This window comes from Halyomorpha halys, unplaced genomic scaffold, assembly GCF_000696795.3.
Source record: "Halyomorpha halys isolate HHAL.00 unplaced genomic scaffold, Hhal_1.1 Scaffold39.1, whole genome shotgun sequence".
Classification (NCBI taxonomy): domain Eukaryota; kingdom Metazoa; phylum Arthropoda; class Insecta; order Hemiptera; family Pentatomidae; genus Halyomorpha; species Halyomorpha halys.
Window position 1 is genome coordinate 1,682,682 of NW_027109179.1, and position 16,799 is coordinate 1,699,480.

At 29.8% G+C, this 16,799-nt stretch overlaps 1 protein-coding gene across 1 annotated transcript in view; it reads left to right on the forward strand.

Annotated features, from left to right (window-relative positions):
• LOC106687671 (carboxypeptidase B) overlaps positions 1 to 16,799 on the forward strand; it is a 121,032-nt gene that overhangs the window by 90,728 nt on the left and 13,505 nt on the right. The window contains exon 2 of the mRNA XM_014431687.2: positions 15,025 to 15,135. Within this exon, the coding sequence (XP_014287173.1) occupies positions 15,025 to 15,135 (111 nt within the window). The remainder of the gene's footprint in view (positions 1 to 15,024; positions 15,136 to 16,799) is intronic.

Here is a 16,799-nt window from a genome sequence, read left to right on the forward strand (position 1 = left end):
ATTTATTTATCAATGGTTCATTCATGAATAAGGGTCGTATCCATGGCAATATTAGCTATTAGTTTCAACTATAGCTAATATTGCCATGGATACGACCCTTACTCATGAATGAACCATTGATAAAGAAATATTGTATCCATGGAAATATTAGCTACTAGTTTCAACTACAACTAATTTTTTCCTGACTCTGGCTGTATCATTACAAATTAATCAAAATTTGAACAAATTAATTTAATTTAAAAAAATCAAACTAAAAATCAAGAGAAACGTAATCTAGGTTAAAGGTGGGAAATGCTTATTATTTTTCAATATCTAAATTCTTTAGCTACTGCATTCTGTACAAAAACGTCACATGTGCCCTCCTCATATTACTTGTACCAGGCCCACATTAATTAATTGTTTTCAATAAATTTCATAATAATGATTGCTGTATTATTTTTATTTTTAAAATGAATGAATAACTGTTTTGAAGCAATTTATTGCTTGATAAGAACTATTGAATAGTTTTAAATAAAAATTTCTCTTTGAGTAAATTTTAGTTTATTTTTTATTTGAAATGCTAATTTTTTAAAAATCTTGGGAACTATTAAACGTAAATAGCTTTATCATGGCTCATATTTACTCTACTTCAAATGGTTTTCCCTTAGGTTTTCTAATGTTGTTAGTAGTTTTAAAAATATAAATATTTTTTTTATTTATTTAATGTAATGTACTACTGTACATATATAATTATGAGAGATAGTTGACCGTGGATGATGAATGAGGAGAAGATGGTTGGGGGTGCGGTCAATGAAACCGGTCAATGAAATATTACTGTACATATAATAAATACAATGAGTAAATATGTGGAATGTTTCATTTACACTTGAAAATCTTGGGAAGGAACCACCCGCTAGTTAAAGCATTAATTTAAATTAGAAGGTCCCGTGGCTATGTTCTTTTCAGACGCCTCGGAGGATTATCAGGAATTGTTAAGGATGAGAGATTAAGAATTAATGGGCCAGGATAGGTAAGGAGTTTGGAATGAAAAGACGCATATCTGTTTTGGGCCAAATCTGCAACGAATGGGCTGTTAAGGTCTTTGTAGATGAGTTTATTTGTAACGTAGTAAGGAGCATCAAGGATTTACGCAGGATTTTGGATTGTAAGGATTGATGAGAGGGGAATTTAATGATTTGGTAGAGCCCCAGAGCTCAATTCCATATGTCCAAATTGGTCTGATTATCGTAGTGTTTAATAATGTTTTGTAGCGAATGGGAAGTTTAGAGCGTTTGTCAAGTAAGTGTTGTAGCGATCGCAATCTACGAGCAGTTTCTTGTCGTTTCAGTCTTCTAGTCGTTTCAGTCTTCTTGTCGTTTCAGTCTTCTTGTCGTTTCAGTCTTGTATGTTTTAAAAATATAAAGCTCTAAATGAAAAATTAATTTTGTTTAACGTTTTGAAACAGCCGCCATTTTTTATTCCCTCCCTACTAGTACATAGCAGACTCATCAATTTCGACTAGTAATTATATATAGTTTTCATTAAAGTAATAAAAAATTGGGGTGAAATAATTGCCTTTTTATCTCTCTATCTCTTGTACTATATGATTGTTGCCGTCATGGTCATCACTTTTATTTCTTTTATTATTATTATTATAATATACCTTAAGATTTTTATTATGTTAGAGGATTTTTTTTCGCCTTGTTATTTATTTATTATTTTTCTATATTTAATTTTCGTTTAACCCTTTTAGCCCCGAAGGCCGATATATCGGCCTGTCCTGCACTGGAACTTTTTTCGCACCTTGTAGAGCTATCCTATTCCCATTACGAGAGAATTCTATCTACATATATACATGTAGTATATATACATTACAATTTATAATTGTTTTATTCTCTATTTCGTCCTTCATACACTGTTTTTAAATTATGTAAATATTGTTTTTTGTTTGATTTTTAAGAATCTTTTCCTAAACCCTTAGTAAAATCGTGAGATTCGGTGGGCTATCTTCGCATAGGCACCTACTTTTCGCCAAACAATAAAACGGTTAAACTTGTAAATAAGTATATAAAAATAATTGCTCATTTCTGTTAATTATTTTTAGTTCATTTGTGTTTAATTCTTTTTCATTTATATTAATAGATGTTAATCACCCTATGATTTATGAGATTGTATATTGTTTTATTTTCTTTGTTTTACTTAACATATTCTTTTACTTCCCCAAACTATTATTTTAGTTATATTTTATGATTTTCAATTGGTTCATGTTTATTTTTTTTAATTTTGTATTATATTCTAAGGCATTGATGCCTCTACTCGATGCCTGTGATATTATTCTAAAGAATGAATAAAGATTATTTTTAATGTTTAATAAAATTATATTGTTGTAGTAAAGTATAATAGTGATAATTGACTGAGATTAAAAGTTTTGATTTAATGTGAAGAATTGACTAGAATAATTTTGTACCTGGACAGAATAGCCTGCATAAAGTTTTGATGTGGTTCTAAATTTGTATTTAAGATGAAAGAAGGTGGCCACGGGACCTTCTAATTTAAATTAATGTTCGAAGTACCACCAATGGGTGGTTCCTTCCCAAGATTTTCAAGTGTATATGAAACGTACTACATATTTACCTATTGTATTATTTTGTACAGTTGTAAATTACATTAAATAAATAATTTTTAAAAAAAAAGTATTTAAGATTGTCCTTGAGGATGGTCGCAATGGTTGTACTTGTAAAGAAAAATAAATTGTTTTGAGACTTAAATGTGATACAATTTATTTATTAAACAATAATAACAAATCTCAGGAAAGTGAAAAGATTATATATAAATTATTATCATTATAATTACGTATAGTGGCAGTTCAGCTACTGCAATGAAAACATTTACTTGCGTGATTGTATTGTCTCACTAGGTATTGACTTATAGGTGAACTTACATTTTAAAATAGTTTTACTTTTAAGTCCGTCTACACAATGACAGTTTACAGCCACGTCAGAAACTGTCGCAACAACTGATATGGTGTAAACTTTATGACAGATACCGCTACGTTAACACCATTCTTTCATCGCGGAAAAATTTATCATCTCAATATATTTGTTAAAGTTAGGGAATAGATTGAATATTGATTTCGGTTCCAATGTCCAGTTTCTCCTTTCTTCCAGCTTCTCCTTTCCTCCAGCTTCCATGACCTTGAAATCCTTTCTATTGAAAGTATGACTAGTAGGATCTTCCTTTTTATGTTGGACGGGTATCTATATTTATAAAGAGATGATTGACCGTATCTGAATTATAAAGAGATGGTCAGGTACGTCGGTCAAGAAAAAAACAATTAAAAAATATCGTTAACAACTTATTAATAGCCAACGTTTCGACTCACACTGGAGATCTTCATTACAGCTTAAATAAAAAGACAAAGCAGGCAAAGCTAATGTAAGAGTACAAAAGTGACTTAAAAATAAAACATAAATCATAAATAGTAAGGACGTAAAAGATGAATTTAAAAAAGATATATAAGCTAATATATATTCTTATATATATTGTGTATTCCAAAACAGAAAGGTGTGGAGAACATGGTTTACGTGTCCAATGATCCACAAGGCCTATAGAGCCAATCGAAAATATATGTATTACCAAACAGATCAAATAATTAACGAAAGAATATATATACAATGATATGTCATTATTAATGGCAATAATAATGAACTAATAATATTGAGGCAATAATAATTGTTACAGTATGAAATGATAACAAATTAATTAGTCAAAATATCTAGTTGTTAAAAAACGAAAACTTGTCGTTAATACGATATGTAATAAATATTAAAAGTAATTAATTAATTAAATGAATAGCAGAACTCATTACTATGCTATGTTATTACTATTACTATATGTCATTAATATATACTATATAGTTATTTAATGTAGCTAAATGGTAGTCATATTTAACTTCCCAACTATTTTTTTATATTATTGTTTATATGGATGTATTTCTATACAAAGACACCTTTATATATTTTTTATGTATTGGGTTGTAAAATAAGCCCGTAGCGTTTTTAAATATTTTAACTTAATCCTCTCTGTGTATATAAAATCATGTTTACTTGGTCAATAATGTTAACATATTCTAAAAAGGTGCTTTTATGCTCAATTTCAACCGAGATTCCTTATCTTTAAGTGATATTTTGCTTGCTCAAATTGGAACAGAAAAAAAATCATTTCTGTCATTTAATGATTTTTTATATTACCGAAAAGGAAAATCCGCTGCACAGACGGTTAATGAAATTTCCAGTGTGTTTGGCGATGATGCCTTAGGAGAAAGCACCATCTGTAAGTGGTTTGCTCGGTTCTTTGAAATTTTGACTTGGAAGATACAAAGCGCTCTGGTCGTCCTTCAACTGTTGATGACCAAATTCAAGCATTGGTCACGGACAGCCCTCACTCTACGACACGGAATATCGTATAAACGCTTAACATATCTCGTGTAAGTGTCTCAAATCATTTGTGAATCATACTCGCAAAGGCATAATTTTCCATCACGATAACGCCCGTCCTCACGTGAGTTTGGCTAGGATGTGATCCCTCACCCACCCTATTCACCAGACCTTACCCCATCAGATTTTCACTTATTTCGGACCCTTCAAAACTAGCGGGAAAAAAACTTAAATTCGCTAAGATAATATTTAAATCACCTCTGATTATGAGGGATATAATCTCAGGAAGGAACTGCAGATGGAGAGTGGATTCTCTGCTCTGCATAATTGCTAATGCATTAGCATAATTTTCAATACAGCTTAATTAGCGAATACACTTCGTTGCATACTTAAGTAGCAATATGTGCTCTTTAATGAGAAAATAGATTCATCACAAACTCATTTTCAGGTCTATCAAAAATATGCAAAAACGGTTTTTACAATATTAAATTGGAAGTAGCCGAAAAAATTTAGAAACATACCTACTTTTTAAAAACTGCAATTGGTCACTAACTTCCGTCGTATTGACTTGGCCGAAATATTTTTTGTTGGATAGTTTATAACAAAATAAAAAAAACCCAGTAAAAACTCACTTTTTCCCAGTACCGAAATAACGTCTACGGCTCACAATTCGTTTATAGGTATTTTAGTGTAAGAAACCATACTCACCTTCATGATTAAACACATTTTATTTTGGAGGGTTTTTCAAACCTCCACTGTGTGCCACCGGTTCAAATCCTGTTAGAGGGGTCGAATTTTATTTCTGTGACGGTCCCTCGAAATGAAAACTTTACCGGCCACTATGGTTAGGATAGGTTGGCTACCTCTAGATAATCCCTCACCCCTCCTCCTGGAAATGGCCAAGGAAGGGGATCATAAAAAAATAAATAAAAAATATTTTTTTAAATAAATCAATTAGTATCCATGTCAAGTTTCAATACTCTTTAGTAAGCCATCAACAGTCCAACGTTTCGGCCAATTCGGCCATCCTCAAGGACAATCTTAGATACAAATTTAGACCTCACATCCAATTATTTAAAAACATTTTGCAGGATATTCTGCCCAGGTCATTAATTACAAGTCAAATTGCCCTATTTTGTCACAATTTCATTAATTTTTGAAATCTTTTAATTTTAGATCAACTTAACACTATCAACTATCATGATATATAAGTATAAGTATAAATATAAAGTTTATATGATAGTTGATGGTGTTAAGTTGATCTAAAATCAAAAGTTATAAAAATTAATGAAATTGTAGCAAAATAAGTTAATTTGACTTGCAAAATGTTTCTAAATAATTACATTTGAGGTATAAATTTGTATCTAAGATTGTCTTTGAGGATGGCCGAAACGTTGGACTGTTGATGATATAATAAAGATTGTTGATACTTAACATGGATACTAATCGATTTATTTAAAAAATAAATACCAGTCTCAAGAAAGTGAAAATATTATATATAAATAATAATAATAATAAAAAAAAGTGGTAATATTTTTTAACTGAAAAAACCTTGTAGCCAAGCCTTAGTCAGGTTATAAATATAAAAAGCTTATCGGTTTCTCCATCCGAAATGGTATGATAGACGTTTACAACTCAGTATCCTCAGATCGTAAACGTTACCAAATCATAAAAATAAACGAAGGTAGTTGAAATTTTTGGCATGGTCATGTTTCTATTATTAAATCCCAAAGAGGTCCATGGCATTTCTTTCCTGTTCATTGCCTCTTGGCTTTTTATTGCATACATACATCACTATTTACGTTAATATTAAAATTGAAATACTTACTTTCTTGGTAATAAATCACGCTTATTATTCACCCCCTGAAGGTCCCGTCAGCAGTCAATTTCTTCAATTTCTAACTGCAACGTGATTTTTTATTTACCTTTTATATAGTCACTGATGACTGAGAAAGACCCAGAAACCTTATTTCTCTTTCAACCGCCACATTTAAGATAGGTTAACAGGTCTATTTACAAACTTAGTGGAGTTGGAATTTGTTCTTGTCCTACCAGTCATCATAAATATACACACCAATCCCTCTTTTATTTGTCTGATTCGGCCTATCCGAGATTTACATTACCTAGTTTATAATTCCAAACTAAAGACTTGTTTACAGTCTTTTCAACGTTTCGGCCAATCTCGACATTATCAAGGATAATCTATTAATAATATATAATTGTAGTTTCAAATAGATTAATTTATTGATCTTACCAAATTCAGGCATCATCAGGGCATTATTTTACAGCTGAAAAAACACACATGATAGAATAAAAGAACTTTCTATTCAGACACAAGATATAAAAATTAAAAAAGTAAAAAGATTACGAAAAAAATAATTGGTGTTAAACTCCATACACCTCCTCATGGTAACTGAACTGGAACCTTCTCTAGGAGGAGAGGGGTTGATAACATTAGAATATTATAATCATTGTAAAATTGCGATAAACATTAAAAACTAACAGAAATCTTAAAATTCGAAAAATAAATAAAAATATTTTTCCATAAATAATTTGCAATAAATCATTTGAATTATTTTTATTTTATTTTTTTTTTTATAATTTACTTGTTGTTATTTACAACTGTATAAAAAAAGATATAACAAGTAAATTTGCTGTAGGTGATTAAATGACATGATACAAACATGTGAAGAATCTTGATAGATCTCCACTAACATTTCTAGAGAAGAAGATCTCGAGAACATCTTCTTTTCAAACGCCTAGGAAGATTATTAGGAAATGAAGGAAGTGGGTTCGGTGGTTGGGAAGTTTATCATGGAAGGATACTGGTTCTGGCCATATCTGCAGCATATGAAACATTGAGGTCCTGATGGATGACTTGATTTGTGACAAAGCAAGGATGTTACTCTTACCTCTGTCGAACAGATCCGCTACCTTGGACTACATCTGGACAAACGATTAACCTGGAATCCTAACACACAACTGATAAGACAAGAAACTGTACGTCGATTTCGACTATTACAGCACTTACTAGACAAACGGTCTAAACTTCCAATACATTACATAAGACTGATCTACATGACTATAATAAGGCCAATCTGGACAAATTTTTAGAAATCTATACCTCAGGAAATATAAGACGTATAGATTTCTGCAAAAACTCAAATTAAAGCTAGTTAAATGTACTATAATGTAGTTTATGACATTTATCTTTGTAGAAGTGGTAGTTTTTATGATATTTGACAAAATGTTAATTTCTAGTTGTTCAGATAAAATGTTTGAATTTTTAATACATATATCTCAGGAACCATAAGGCGTACATATGTCTGCCAGCACTCAAAATAAAGGTAATTTAACTTACTATAAAGTAGTTTATATCACTTCGTAATTATTGTAGCTTCTATGATATTCGCATATGAATATAACTTCTGCAATTGAAATTTTGTTCCAACTACTATATATCAATTTATTTAAGCAAACATCATAAAAACTACTACCTTTACAAAGAAACGTGGTATAAATTACCTTATAGTAAATTAAACTAGCTCTAATTTAAGTGCTAATAGACATCTGTACGTCGAATGATTTTTGACATATAGATTTACCAAAATAAATTCACTAACTTCTGATGTTTCAGTGCATTATTTTCAAGGTTAGGAAGAATAATAAGGGAAAGGGTGGGTACTAAATACGTATCTATATATTTAGATATATATTAATTCTTCTTCTTAATTATTTATCCATTTAATAAAGGAGATAAGAAAGAAAAAAAAAGTGCATTTTTTATGAAATGTTCCTTTTTAAAAAGCTTTTTTTCGGGGACTATTGAAGGTAAATAGCTCTATTAGGGCTCATATCTTAGCAAATTTACTCTACTTTAAGTGACGTCAGGTTTTCTTGTGATGTTGGTAGCTTTAAAAATATAGAGCTCCGTATGAAAAAAAATTTTCTATCGTTTTGAAACGTCCACCATTTTTTATTCCCCTACTTATACTAGGCAGACTCATCACTTTTGACTAGTAATTATACATAGCTTTCATTCAAGTAATCTGTAATTGGGGTGAAGTAACTGAATTTTTCTCCTTTTGGGCTCTTGTACTATGAGCTAGGTTTTCGTTAAAACTGTCATGCAGGCACAGAGAAGTTAATGTTGAAATGAAAATGAAATGAAAAAATAACTTTATTCTGGGACACATGTCCCCTAAGAATAATTACAAGGTTCATATAGTGAGATTTTTATCTGGCGAGCGTTTACAAATTTTCAGATAGTAGAATGAAATTACATTGGTATATTATTGGCTTTACTACTGTTTATAATGTTAATCAGTAACTGCCTATTTATTTGATTACAAAGATGTGGAGGTTTGGTTATTCAATAAATGAAAGAATAGGTGTTGTTTAAAGGAGAGAATGGATGAGGACTGGCGAATGGAGATGGGAAGAGAATTCCAGAGGGAGGTTGCACGTATGACGAAGGATTTGCTAAAGAAGGAGGTTCTATAGGAGGGCATATATAAATCATTCGGATGGGATCTGGTGTTTAATGAGTGGATGGATGAACGAAGAGTGAGGAGATCTATGATATAGGTAGGGTTTTTTGGTGTTAAGAACTTGGAATAGAAAAACACCAAGGAGGTATTGCCTTCGGGAGGTTGGATAGGATAGAGCCACTTCAACTCGGAATACCAGCGGGAGACTTGAGAGTGCCTAGGGAACTGTTTTGTTTACAAAAAACTGCCGTTACGTTAGCTGCTTATAGCAAAGCTTTAAACCACTCTTTGGTGTAAATTGGTGAGTCGTGTTGATGTTAATTCTGTTCTTTTTAATTTTCAAAAGAAATCAAAAGTTTACCTTGCGATTTTTTCGAAAATTTGTATTTAAGGGTTTCTTGGTGTAATAAAAACGTATATCATCTCTGTTTCATTCCTAAAAAATCGTAAACTACAATTTGCTAGGTCAGTCAACATGATGGATAAATAAATAATCTCAAAGAATAAGAAAAAATCAACTATATCGGACCGGTATTAAGGATTATACACTACAGTTAGGTGTTATCATTAATGATACCATAATTGGCGTCTTATCACTTCATCAATATATTATTAATTGATATCAAAATTTCAATTAATGTATATATGTAATTAATTAAATATAGCAATAGCGAAGCATTGCCAAGTCTGCTAATAAACTAATAAAAAGTTTGATTCTAAAAGGAACTAGTATAATATGATTGATTTATCAATCATAATAACAGTAATATATTATAAACTAATGTATCCATCTATATTTTTAAAAAGATATTTTGAGAAATCTATCTTGAAGGGAAGTCCAAAAAAGCATAACCGTAGAGATCAAACCGGGAACGGAGTGGACTAGATTCTTGAAAGGGATGTGTCAGTCAGCACCCACTAGAATTAGGGAAAGTGAAGCCATCTTTTCACTCTCCAATTTTTTTATAAACATATATACATTGAGTTGTACTGTGTTCTTTTTTTTTTCATTAAACAATAAAAAATAGAAAAACAACAAAAGAAAAGGTGGAGAAATTTTCTTTGGATTTTGGAAAAAGAAAGATGAAAAGTCAAACTTTTCAAAGCGAATATTTTTTATTTGCCTTTTACTTCTTATTTTGGAAGCCTATAGCAATATCCTAATCTAAATAGAATATCTAAATTAAAACCAGAAACAACGATTTTTATTTTCATAACAATACTCAGGCCACTGCTTATGTATGGCTGTGAAGTGCAGGGAGCAGCATCCTTTACGAAAAATAAAAAATTACAATAATTTCAAAATAAGGTCCTAAGAATTGCAGTGGATGCACCTTGGTTTGTAAGAAATAGCCAATTCCATCAGGAACTACAAATGGAATCAATAAAAGACTTCATCAAAAAAGGTTCATAAAATTCCACTCCCAGTTACCGACAGTTAAAGGAGCAGTGACTTACAACTTGGAAAATCCGAACTCATCTCGAAGACTGAAGTCCAGGATGCTGCAGGACATCCTGTTATAAATTCTATATTGATCTATTTATATTATTGTAGTTTCTACTATTTTATTTATTTTGTTTCAAATTAACTTTTTTATCCCATTAGAAGTTATTTAGTCTATTAAATCTATAAACGTCACTGTTTTAGTTATTAACTTTCCTTTTTCTTTTTTTCTCTCTCTTCTTAGCAATTATTATTTTTATCTATTTATTTTATTTTATTAATATACATTTTTTATAATTATTCAATATTTATAGCGCTGTAAATAGCTAAACCACACCCATAACCAATTGTTTAAAAATAAAAAATCAAACTGTAATATCCATGTAAGGCCCACCAAGCCGATCTGGTGTTAAATAAAAAAAATATTTCTTATTTTAATCTGTAACTACCTTTCATTGACTATAATTCAATTCTATATTTTACCATAAAAGTGTCGGGAATGCAGGGAGAAATTCTTCATTAAGTGATTCCTTGCAATACCAACACGAGAAAAGTTTGTGAATTCTGAATACGTTGTGGCAGTACGGTTTACGAAAGTGTTTACAGCAACTTGTAATCCAGGTTAGCATTGGAAATCTTAAGGATTACAGAGACTAATAGAAAAAAATATTTTAAAAAAATAAATAAAATAGTTATGCCAAATTTTTCTTGATGCCAATTGAGTAATCACATCGGCCTAAAATACAGATATTTTGTTATAGATTTATTTGTTTACTATCCATATGTATTTACTAATATACTACCACTACCAAACGATGGGAAGTTTTGTATTCATGCAACAAATAAAAAATATTTACCTCCACAGAATCGAAAGTTTTCACTTATATTAGTCGTTTTTAACATTAAGGAACAAATTTTATTCCATATTTTTCTACCTTGTTAGTCGGTTTGTAATCAAATTTGAGATCGAGCAAAATCACCCAGTTTTGACGAAATTTTCAGGGGTTGGAAACACTACTTTCCCTTATGCATGTGTAAAAGTATTTTCCTTGGCACACTTGTATTTATATTTCAAAAATGGCTCTCCCGATTTGGCCCCAATACAGAGATAAGAAAGTTGGGGAATACAGTAAATGGGACTGTTATTAATTTCATCAAGTGCCTTCAGTTACCTTCGCTTACTCCGGCGAAAAACTCTTCAAATACATCTATATTCCAACAACGGCTTGATAGATCTTTTTTATTTACTTATTCAGAAAAATAAATCCAGGTCCGACCAGATGACATCTATCGGTTGGTGCCAAAATAACATAACAAAGAGAACCTGATAGCTGAACAGTTAAGCCCGAGGATCCCTGAGAGCTTGGTCCAGAAAGTCCTGGGTTCAATTCCCTTTCATGTGAGTCAATATATATTTCGTGGTGAACCCAAGAAATGGATATGGGCATTGCCATTCTGTGATGTGGCATAAGTCCTCACTGGAAGACTTGACTTTGGAAAAAAAAAAAACATTATTCCAACCCTAAAAATTAGCACTAAACTATACACATAAATAAAAAGGCCAACTATGCAACTATTATAAAAACATCTGAGTGTGGTTGGCGCATCACACAATTTCCACTCACCACCATTATAATTAAAAATTATAAATATTATATAATATCAATTTAAGACAATTAATTATCACACCCATATATTATTTATTCCCACTCGTCTCATGAGTTAAGTTTATTCGGTTTACGTCACTGTTCATTACCTTCTACTGAACTGATGTTAGAAATTCAATTTTCCTTCTTCAATAACCAAGGTGGGGAGGGAATTTAGTATTTCTACACGAAACGAAAAATATGTATGCCCTTAAAGTCGAAAATTTTCGTTCACATATTACGTTTTAGACATCAATGAACAAAATTCGTATGTCTTTAGTCAATTTTGGGTATGAGACGTAATCGATCTAACTATTCATCTGAGGAAATTTGGATAGTTTTTGCAGATTGGTACCTAATTGGTTTAATATCGATTTTATAAGATTCCGTTCCCTACTTTCGCATGCGTAAACCTAGTTTCATCGAAACACCTATATTCCAAAAACGGCTCGTCCAATTTGGCCGAAATTAGGAGGAAAAATGAGAATTAATGCGAAATGGGATCATTATTAATTTCATCATATTTTTTAACCTTCTGCAGTTCTCTAGCGCACCAAACTTTGGAATTTCCAATGATATGGGGCACTTTCTATTTTTTTATTTCTATAGTAAATCAGATTTTAAAACAAATTAATTTCGGGCATGAATCACAAAAAACCGCTAACAACCTTTTTTTATTTTTTTTTTTTTCTGAAGATTTACGAGCAAACGGTATGAAAAATCGAAAAACTCTAAAGACCAAAATCATTTTAGAATTCAAATTTCTATAAGAATCCGTTATTATAATTGATGCATTTCTTAATTAGGCTTGAAATCAATGATTTTAAAAGAAAAAATATGACAAAATTTTGAAGATTAATTGTTTACAAAATTATTTATAAAATAAGTTACCATTAAAGAAAAACTTTTAAGACATAAATGTGTCATATCAGGAAGTAAGATAACATAAAATAATAGTTTATTTTTATTTCATGCTTTTTGCTTTCTTACTTTGTTACTTAATTTTTGTTGGTTGTATCTTTTTTTAGCACTGATGTAAACCTGCAGAATGGGGCGAAAGGTTGGCTCATAATAAATAACTTATTTTCTATGTGAGTTATTTTGACAGCCCATGGACCATCTTCTTGTTATAAAATATTATATTATCAAATATTATTATTTAATGGGCCACAGACCATGGAGACCTAAGTCCTCCCACGATGTATTTCCTAATACATCGTGCGTTTCTAGTTTGTTCCAACACGCGTTATAACTATAATCAAACTCGTGTTGGAACAAACTTATAGCTTTATATTATGATAAAAATATTAAATAATGAAGAAATTAATTTTATATTATAAAAAAATTAATGAGTAGGCTATCAGAACATTGGATGAAATGCAATGAGTTAAAGCAAAAAAGTGTAAACGATATTAATTGAAAAAATTGAGATTTATAGTGGAAAGGCTATAATTCCTTAATTTCAAACTTGATTGACATGAAACTGATTTTAAATATTTCGATTTTATTTTTTGCTGTAAATCTAGTGGTAGATAAAAGAATTACTTAATTACTTAGCTTTTTCATTAAACTAGTTACACAGGAAGTTTTATACGATGAAGAAAAAACTTTCTCTGAAACAGGTTTCCGAGCAGTAAACATTTCTATTTTTTTACAGTATAATAGAACATATACCAGTATTTATGCCGTTTGGCAGAACTTTTTTCTATTACACAATGTGATCTGAATTAATTGAGGCTGGATTATATAGTGTTAAATTTATTAAATTAGAGTAGTTTAGACCTAGACTTTAAAAGAATTTCCTTGATAATTGATTGTATTACTAACTATCAAGCGAATCCTTTTAGTATGAAAGTAAATATTGGTTTATGGGGTGTTAATGACTCTGACAGCTATCATTGTCACCATGGAACCTCAACTTTAGATATTGACTTAAATAGTCTTAATGCCTATTTTTAGAACAAAAAAAGAATTGCAGATCAAGTAAATAAATTAATTTTAATTCGTTCTCCTGAAAAATATAGTTATCTTGTTTTCCTCTGGAATTTTTAGTTGTTTCAAATATGATATTCATAGCCATGAGAATATACATATCATGATATAAATATGTGTATTCTGAATGTACAGTAAAACTTTCATTTATCGTAGAAAAATTGATTGAATATTATATAAATTTGTATTATTATCTGATAGTGTTATTATAGAAGAATTGCAACTAGACATTACAAAGAAACTTAGGGTTAAATAGTACTATGTTCTTAATCATAATGAACAGAAGGTTTTCATTTAAACTTTATTTTATTTTATATAAATAAGGTAATAAAACTTGCATAATATTAAGAATAATCTATTATTTTAATTTTATACAAAATTGCTAAAACCATAGATTATATTTATGGTTTTAGCAATTTTATACAAAATTGCTATTGTATGAAAACCCTAATTGTATACAATTAGGGTTTTGATTGTATAAAATCAATTTGTCTACACTTATTTACAGAATTACATAAGAAAATTTTTGGTCCTCTAAGCCCTCTGGTTTAATCTTATCCAGTTCTATTCTCCTATAGACATCCTTACAGGTTGATAAGGCAGTGGGTTCGAGACCATTTGTAGAATATGAAATAATATCATAAAATTATTAGTTGACCGTATGTGATGATTGTAGGAAAATGATCCAGGTGGTGGTTTCTCATTACCGCCACCTGAACCAACCTCCTATAATGAAGTAATATCATTCAAATCATTTAGCACTAGCCTCTACTCTCTTGTCATTCCCAATAAACCTCTTAGAAATTTGTAAATAAAATTTCTCTTTGGCTCTCGAAATCATCTTTTTTGGAAAATAAAACCAGATATTACAAACAAAATATTCAAATAAAATTTGTTTTATATAATTGCTAATTTTTTTTTATTTATTATTATGTTAAATTATACTGATCTAAAGAACTCATAATCATAAATAAAATAATATTAAAGTTAATATTATCTTTAATAATAGTATTAACAAACATATTCTCCTTTTCCAGCCAAGAGACGGTCATCAGGAAGGAGCGATAAGGTGTCCTATAGAAACTACCAACTCCTCAGGGTGCGACCAAGTACCCAAGAAGCTCGGGATGAACTGGAGAATCTCATTGGTCAGTTTTTCTTGCTAATGTATCTATTATTAAAACTAATTTATAGTATTCATCATCACAATGTAAAGAATATTGTAATTTTTGTACTTATTTTACTTTCTAGGAAAGAAACCCTTAATACTTCTCATCTGCTGTATTTCAATCTTCTAGGCAATGTTTTAGACAAACTGTCCATCAATTTTTCTTTTGAAAGTTTTTTTTCTAATGTGAAAATAATAAAATTGAAGTATACTACAGTTGAAGTACACTACTATGATTTTAAAATATTTGCACAATTTATACTTAACTGGTGCATATTATCTGAAAGTGAATGGGTTTAGCAGTCAAGATTATCAAATAACATTAGCTTCCTCATTGCACTTTAATAATGGAAAACATTTTAGGCTTTTAATCAGAGAAGTTTAGATATTATGAAAATTTGCATAAATATGGAGAGTATTTAGTGAGTTTGAGTTGATTCATAAGGTTACATATACTAACTATATATCAATATTATAAATTAAACAATAACCTTGATTATTGCAGGATTTGGGTTGTTTTATGCTAATTTCAGGTTTTTACTGCATGATTTTCGGTTTTTTTCTACTCCAATACTCACACTAATTTTCAATGTACCAATTTAAGTATAAATATTAATGTGTATGTACTAGTACATATATGTATACGTATATTCATGTATAAATATGTATATGTACCAGTTAAGTTTAAATACTGCAAATGTTTCAAAACACAACTGAACTCAATATGAATTTGTAAGTGAATAAACGATTACTAAAAGAAGAAGTATACTTCAATTTTAAAAGTTTGACCGTAGAAAATAGTTTTAAAAATGAAACAGATAAGAATTACTGAATTCCTTAAAAAGAGAATAAATAGGTCCAAAAAAAAATGTATAGCCATAACCACAGAATAAATAATGAAGAATATTTTAATAATTTTTATGTATGGAATGAAGTAGATAGTATAATTTTAAGAAGATATTATATATGTAGTAAATATTAAATATTTTAATTTTCAAATAGATTTATATTTTTTTAGTTTTAAAAATCCATTTTAAAACAACGATACAGATAAGAGACTAGCTAGATTCAGATTGATAAAAAACATCATATGAATAATTTTTCCACAGTATTTACAGACAATACCTAGTATACACTTCATGAAGAGTGATAATTGTATCATTTTGTTATAACTATTATTATTATAACACAGTGATAATTGCACTAACATAGTACAGATTGGAATAGGAAAACTCCAAAATTTCCATTGAGTTGTGAGTGACTTAGGGTTACTATGTCATCACTAAATATTAAAATTCTGAATAAAAATATTCTACTTATTATCTTTATTCCCCCCCCCCCATCCTATTTTAGAAATTCAATCCAAGACAATATTGATAGGAAACCTCCATGTTTCTTCAAAAATGAATTCATGTGAAGAATTTTTGGACCACCAAGTCTTAATTGAGTATGGAGAGTAAGAAAATAAGAAAAAACTATAATAGACAATGCCTTTGGCTAAATGTGAAGTTTAAGAAGATCAGAAAAGTTAGGAAACCAAAATTTGAATCCAATGTTTAGTTCAAAGTTGTTTAAGAGTTTAATAACAAAAGTTAGAACATTCTCTAACAAACAATAAAAAATATATAAATTAAAAAAGATATA